Source organism: Panicum virgatum, chromosome 4K (genome assembly GCF_016808335.1).
Source record: "Panicum virgatum strain AP13 chromosome 4K, P.virgatum_v5, whole genome shotgun sequence".
Taxonomy (NCBI): Eukaryota; Viridiplantae; Streptophyta; class Magnoliopsida; order Poales; family Poaceae; genus Panicum; species Panicum virgatum.
The window spans coordinates 8,476,477-8,484,079 of record NC_053139.1 but is presented as its reverse complement, the minus strand read 5'-3'; the positions used below and the strand labels follow the sequence as shown (position 1 = coordinate 8,484,079).

At 43.6% G+C, this 7,603-nt stretch overlaps 1 protein-coding gene across 1 annotated transcript; it reads right to left on the bottom strand.

The window, feature by feature from the left end:
- Positions 1-275: 275 nt before the first annotated feature.
- On the bottom strand, positions 276-7,443 carry LOC120704622 (transcription factor STKL2-like). Its single transcript, XM_039989086.1, has 2 exons — positions 6,269-7,443; positions 276-650 (listed from the first exon to the last, which is right to left on the bottom strand). Exon 1 carries the CDS (start codon positions 7,213-7,215, stop codon positions 6,274-6,276), a length of 942 nt encoding a protein of 313 aa, XP_039845020.1. The 5' UTR covers positions 7,216-7,443; the 3' UTR covers positions 276-650; positions 6,269-6,273.
- Between the last annotated feature and the right edge of the window lie 160 nt (positions 7,444-7,603).

The following is a 7,603-nucleotide window of genomic DNA, read 5'->3' as shown; positions in this document are numbered from 1 at the left end:
TCCTTTTTCAAGCAATTCAAGCACATGATGCATGATTTGGTTCTAATTACCCTAAATTGGCTATTTAAAAACCTGGGCCGTTACAGATTGCTTCAAGCTCAAATGCTACTTAGAAGCTATCACACGCTAACATACCACGTGCCCTGCGCAAATGAGACCGTCATGCCCGCGCCAACTGATGTGGGCGTGCAATTCTGGGTGGCAGGCACGCTCAGTGCCATCGACCAAATCATACATCTATGGCCAGTCAGAATCAAGTAATCTACACAGTGAAATATCGTTTCAAGAAAGCCACATATCAAGAGAAACTGAACTACTGGATTCTACACTTCAAACACGGTATCATCGCAATAATACTTAGCGAAGATTTACAGAAATGCAGCATCAGTCTGAAAGTTGTCTGATCATCGACCAAGCTTTCTTTGCAGAAGATTAGCAAACAGAACATCTCCAGAGTCCAGACCTAAGTAACTTAACAATCATTGAATGGTTCGACAACTAGACATAAATTGACACGACTGATTCGTGCAAACCCCTACAGCACCTCACACCAGTTAGGTCTTTTCAGTCAGCAACCAAGAGGTCGGGTTGATCAGCCTACAAAAGAACACCACACCTATGTATCCAGCTATGTACTCCACCAACCGCACCTGCAAAAGAAATTTAGCTTTAGTAGCAGAAAGGCAGTTTTATTACAATCAGAACTGTGCAAACATTCCAATGTTGTAACAACGTTATCCGAATAGAAGTTTTTAAATAGTTGTTTTCACCACAGTAGGTACACTATTGAGAAGAAGACAAAAAAAAAGATCCAAAAATATCTTAATTAGGCTATTATAAAATATATTAAAGTCACAACCAAGAACACTTCAGGTACAATATTTCCATATATTATGCTTCGTCACTACTTGCAATATGTGATGTCCAAATGATATAGCATGTGCAAGAAACAACTTTTGTTTTCACTAAGCTTTGTTCGACATGTGATTGTCATTAATGGTATGGTCTCTATACAAGTAAATTACTCCAAGAAAGGGTATACAACAAATAACTGCCCTTTTTTCATTACTAAGGCATGCGAGAATCACCAAAGTATTTTTTTTGGAACACAGAATCACTACAGATATGGGTTTCTGAGGATCTATAGAAACAAATTGGAAAAAGTACAATTACTCCCTTCAAGTATAGCCAAAGCCAGAATAAACCCCTAAACTATAACTTGGTTCAATTTACCCCCTAAACTAATTTAGTTCATTTTACCCCATAATACAATTTGTCTTTTTTGTTTCTCCATATGCAAGTTGAGTTTTTAATTTTAAATTTTGCAGGATAGTAGTGAACATCGCAATGCATATTTTTTTTAAATGCTATATATTTTTCATCATTATTTTTATATAATTTTGAACTTCAATGATTAATATACTATTAAATATCCTAACAAATCAAAATAATGATGAAAAATTATGATGTATTTTTTCTAACATGTGTTATGATGTGTACTATCATCTTGTCAAATTTCAACTTAAAACTACACCTATGCATGGAGAAATGAAAAAGATAAATTGTATTAGGGGGGTAACTTGAACCAAAGGGCATAGTTTGGGGGGTAAAATGAACTAAACGATAGTTTAGGAGTTATCCGGACATTGGCTATATAGTAGAGGGGAGTAATTTCGACTTTTTCCAAACAAATTTGTCCAAGAAAGGTATCTAATAAAAAACTGTCTTTTGTATATCAGAATTCAAATCAGCACAAATTTCAGCTCGGAAATGCTTACTAACCAAAGGGGTAACAATATCAAGCAACAATTAGGAATTCAACAAGAAAAAAATGATGCAACAACTCAAGATTATGGAGAAGAAATAAAAGAATGACCAGTAACATGCACCACAAAAACAATTGCCGTGCAACCATATCTTGCTTTAGACCCAGATGTATTCATGTAGAGAACTTTTTTTTTGCGACTTATTCATGTAGAGAACTGAGAAAGTTCGTTTGGTACAAAAGTACTAATTCAGGCATTTTTAGGACCCCAGGGTCACCCATTCAAGAAAAAATGTTCATGTACCAAAAGTATTAGAAGTATTCACAGGTGAAAATGATGATTTGACCTTCCTAAACTAGTGCATTCATTATTTTGATCTACTTGGTTACTCACCCTATAAGTAATATCTTTAGTTTCTTTTTCAGCATTCAGTTAATCCTAGGAGTAGCATATGGAAGCTTGATACATTTCATAAACCACAATATCAACATGGCTTTTCTTCGATAACTAATATGAACAAGTTTTGGTGGTTGCAATTCAAATGCAGAAGGGCGCAGTGCACATTTCTAAAATATTTATAAAAGTCATGGATGTACTACATATAATTGGATATACACTTACAATATTTCAATATCAAATCTACCCCTAATACTAAGACTGGAACAAGACAAATAGCCTAAACAAGTAGGTATACAACCAGGTGCATCTGCATTTTTGTGTTTCTATATGGTATGAACACAGTTGACTTTGAGATTGTACGTATATATGGCATCGTGTGTATTACGTCTTTATTTTTTTCTAGGTATTTGTAGAGCAGTGCATTAACATTAAACAAACAAGGACGTGTAAAGTGTTCTTAAGGCGTGGCCTAAGCAACGAGGCAACCCAAGGTGCCACAAGGGCCTAACCACATCTTGATGCCTTATCAATGTTCTTATGGCGTCGCCTAGGCGACAAGGCGCTCCCCTATTTTGGCCCGCCTAGGCGTTTTAGCCCGCCTAGGCGTCGCCTTAGCCCGCCTAGGCGGCTAGGCGGTGGTGACTCGCCACAACTCGCCTTAACGCCGTAAGAACATTGTGCCTTATTCCTTCAATCCTTCTTAATATATTGATACACAGCTCTCCTACGTGTTCGAGATTAAAAAAAAACACCTTGTCGCCTTATGTGCTGCCTAGGCGATAAGGCTTATCCGAGGTGCTACATGACACCTTATCGAGCGTAAGCATTGGAGGGTGCACGCTGATTTTACATATAGAGCCCTAGTGGAATTCCATGCATTATCGACCTTTCATCAAGCCTAAATATTTGAATGAATGGTCCATTGCATGTGTATCTACTATTTTACGAAGGCTTGATTTCAACTTGGGATACAGATGGAGTCACCTTGAAGATTAAGCCATCCTGAATGGAAATTTAACTATTAGGCCCTAAGAGTTTCAAATGTATGTTAGGGAAAGCTTACTTTCCACAAGAACTCAGGTACTCAGAGATGCTGGTGCAAAGAAGCTTTTATCTTTTCAGCAGATGGATGGCATGTGCCTCTTTTAGGAGAAATAGCAACTTATGTGGGTAACTTAAATGGTTAATCCTCAACTAGTTTCAGGCTGATGCATGAAACAGGGACTAAGAAACTAATACGGACCGAAGAGTAGACAAACGCAATTCTAAAAAGATATTTGTGATTGACAGGTACAAGAAAGAGACTGAGGGTCCGACAGGCAGATGGGATGTCTAGACATGAAAATTGGTTTAAGGACCACACTAAGCTTGGATATGGAAGTCTACTAGGCTGAGTGAGTTGCATCTACATATGCTGGCCCCAAAAATGGACATAGGACCTAGTCATATATGATCGATCATAAATAAAGAGGTAAGTGTCAAAATATCAACATATTTCCCATGCAATAGAGAGGAAACTTACAAGGTGCAGACCTCATCAATGCCGTAGAATTATAATTTGCTGAATAGGCCATGCCAATGCAGTGACACATCACAAAAGGAAAAAAAGAAGAAGAAAGAGTACAACCATAAGGTTTTGCCACTTCAAAACAAAGCAAAGATGGATTTGGAATGATGGTTCCTAGCTGGTAGGCCAACATGTACCCTCATGGGCTACGGTTTAATATTATGATTAAAAAATTGCTTTGGCAACCATTCATTGATTGGTGCTTTGCAAATCTGGTACGCGAGATGAAATCAAGCATTAGTGGATATTACTAGTTGCCTGGATGTATTGGAAGCAAAGAACAAAACTATATAAATGAACAGTTATCCCATTAAATGAAATGAGCTCTGTCAGATAATGGGCAGTTTGGGCACTACTTTCATTTTCCACCATAGGCTGACCTCATGTCAAACAAACAGAACATTAAGAGTCAACATCAAAGGTAAATAGGTAACACACAACCAAGAGGGAGAGCTCACAGCCATGTTGGCTTATCTCAATATTATGGAGGATGAAACTTCCAGCACAACAACTCGGACAATAAGATGATGGACCATATGACAAACATAAGTTAACATCACACAAAATGCAGTTTAGCGGTTAGCCAAAAAATGGAGATGAGTCTGTTGTGACCCTTCTCGGAAAACAGACTAGCTGGTCGACTGCCATAAGATAGAGATCACACCGTAGGTGCCCTTATAAAAGAAGATATGTAAACAACAATAACTTTAGCGTCTCTTGAAAGTGCTGCAAGCTTGAGCATTCCTACCAAACAAGAACGACTCTTTCAAAATCAATTGCCTAAGCCAAGATTGTCTGTCAGGGAGAACCCAAAGCAACTCCAAATCCAATTTTTTCTAAAAAAAGCCCATGAAGGTTTAAAAGCCTAGAACAAGCAGATCCTCCAAATGCCTAAAATAAGTGGCTTCCCCTTCTTACAATGCAGCACAAAACACAAACAGCATGAATGATGAATGAAAAACTAAGTGGCTTCCCCTTCTTACAATGCAGCCCAATTGATTTTCGGCTGTGTTCATGCTTGAATGGAAAAAACACAAAACATAAGTTTCACACACTCTTTGGCTTGAAACTATTTACACCACTTAAGCCAATTAGCTCATGGTATTCTTTGTTATTCATGCAGATTGGAGACTACCTTTTTGAACCTCCAATTGTAAAGCCAATACCATGCTCAATGTTTTAAGAAAATCAGCCGCCTAGCCCAACACCTAGGGGGCTAGCCGCCACCCAACCACCCTCATATCACCTAGCAATTTTTTAAACACTTATCATGCTAGAATCATCACCTTTATATTAGTAAAAAAGAATCATATATTGTGCCAGAAACACTGGCTACCAAGACAATTCCAAAATAGCTAGTTAATGATCTTTCCAAGATAAGGATTATTTTGCCATTGAGGGTAAAGCTAGGATGGGAAAATCATACTACAAAGACAACTGTACTTGTCATTTGTCAAGTAGAATAATCACAACATGTGTCCAAATTTTTTTTGAAAGAATGTACTAATTTGCAATGGAACATATAAATGTTGTGCCTAATCCAAGCACAAAGCAATCACATAAATGCTATGTAAAAATGCACCTTGCGAGGCACTCAGAAAAAAAAGTGAGCAAGCTTAGAGTAGAGGCTAGAACTAAGGTGGAAAAGAAACCAAACTAAAAACATAATTCTACTTGATAAGAAGAGTAAATCAGACAGGCAAGTAATCAATCTTTTAGAAACAATCCAAAACGTATAAGAAAACATGCCAAATCGACTAAATTTAAGCATAACATTGTGACGTAAACCAATGTTCAACTCACAAGGAACAAAAAAAAACCATTTAATCCAAGGCAAGCTGCTCTCATGAATCACGCCTATTGTACACACCAAAAATGTGACGCAGAAACTTGAGCTCATTAGTTCCACAAACACCCACCCACCCTAGAGCATCAGGCATATGTATGAGCGTTGAGCGCATCAATGGCCTATCTTACAATGGTCGGAAGACAGCAGCCAACCAGTTCTACTTCGTAAGCAAAGAAAATGATAGATAATCCTCGCAAAGAAAAAGACGAGATAAGCACCTTATCCCTATGGAAAATTGAAAATATAGCCAATAACCTAAAGACCCAAAAGCAAGGAAAAATTTGTAAGAAAACTATTCATTTTTCTTGAGACAAATATCAAGCAACAAACAATGTAGGGAAAATGTTACAAATCCAATGGCATAGCCTAACTTATTATGAATATGCCAAATTCAGTATCCTTCGGAAAGAAAAATGGGCTACTACTGAACCTAAACATAAAGAAACTAAATTGACAATGCAATCATACTTACGACTTTAGTAAATCAAACAAGCATGATGATTTGGAAAACTAAATCCCACTAATTAAAGAAGCATGCCAATTTACGGGGTTAAGTTTAACAGAATTTGCACCTTAGTCCAATGATGAACTGTTAACGAGCAGAAAATGAAACCTAGGGTCCGGGGAATTCAAACAAGAAGGAAATCGCTCACACCCACAAATAACAGAGAATGGTAAAATCTGTACCCAAGCTAAGGCTCAAGGCCTTTGATGGCATCGATGAGCAGGCCATAGACCTCTTTTCCCAGATCATGCCGGCGCATCTGCATGCGCATATCGGCCTCGAGCTGCCGCCTCCACTTGCCCTCAGCCACACTAGCCTCCTGTGGCCCAAGCAACGCCAACCCCTTCTCCAGCGACACGCTTGACAGGCCCTGCCCGTTCGACTTCCAGTACTCTCCAAGCACCTCCTTGACCATAGGCAGCCTCACGGCGCCCTCCGTATCCCCGCCGGCGTCCTCCTCGTCGGCCTCCTCAGCCTCGACGACGTCGTTCTCTGCAGGGCGCGCGAGCTCGGCGCCCCAGAGGGCCGCGCAAAGGTCGCGCACCCTGTGCTCGTGCGCGGTGCTGGAGTCGCCCGGCACGGAGTGCTGGTACTTGCTCTTGAGGCGCTTGAGCTTGTAGTACATCTTGGCCTGGTCGAGGTGCGGGGCGAGGGAGTCCCTGATGGCCTCGAACAGGTCGGGCATGTCCGGACGCCGCGGCGCGAAGCCGTTGCGGTCCTTGAAGGCGGCCGCGCCCGTGAGCAGCGCGACCTCGTCGGCCTCGCTCCAGAGCTTGGAGATGGCGCCCGCGCTGCCGCGGCCGCCGCCGCCCGACGCGGCGGCGGCGGCGGCGGACGCGGCTATGGCCGTCGCGAGCGTGGCGGAGTCCGGGATGTAGCGCGGCTTGGGCCTGCGGTCGCTCTTGCGGGAGGGCGCGGGCGCGGCGTAGCCGGGCTCCGGGGCGCGCTCGCGGCGGGAGCTAGGGTTAGGGTTCGGCGAGCGGCGGCGGTCGCGGGAGCGCGCGCGGGACTTGGAGCGGGAGGAGCGCTTCTTGGAGCGCGGGGTGGAGGGGCGGAGGCGCCCTGCGGCGGCGGCGGCGGCGGCGGCGGCCTCGTCCATGGCGTGCGGGGACGGCCGCTTGGACGGCATCGGCGGCGCGGGGCGAGGGCGAGGGCGAGGGAGGCGGCGATTCGAATTTCGGAGGGGGTATTGGGGCAGTGAGGAGGGAATGGGGGAAGAACCGAGGCGGAAGGGGAAGGGGGAGCGGGCAGCCGGCGCGGCGCAGGCTTTCCGCTCGGGAGTCGGGGAGGCAGCGGAGCGCGGCGCGGCGTGCCGTGCGTGCCGAGCTGCGAGGCTGCTGAGACTGACAAGGGCCGCTGTTCTTTTCCCGTGCGTCTCGCGACGCGTCGCCGTGTCCTGGTGGCCTCTGGCACTGACCGCGCCCGGCCGCGGCCGCCTTCCAGACTCCAGAGCCTGCGCTCCGAGCGTGACATCCAGTGCCACGGTGCCACGGCGCGCCCAGGCGCGGTGCAGGACG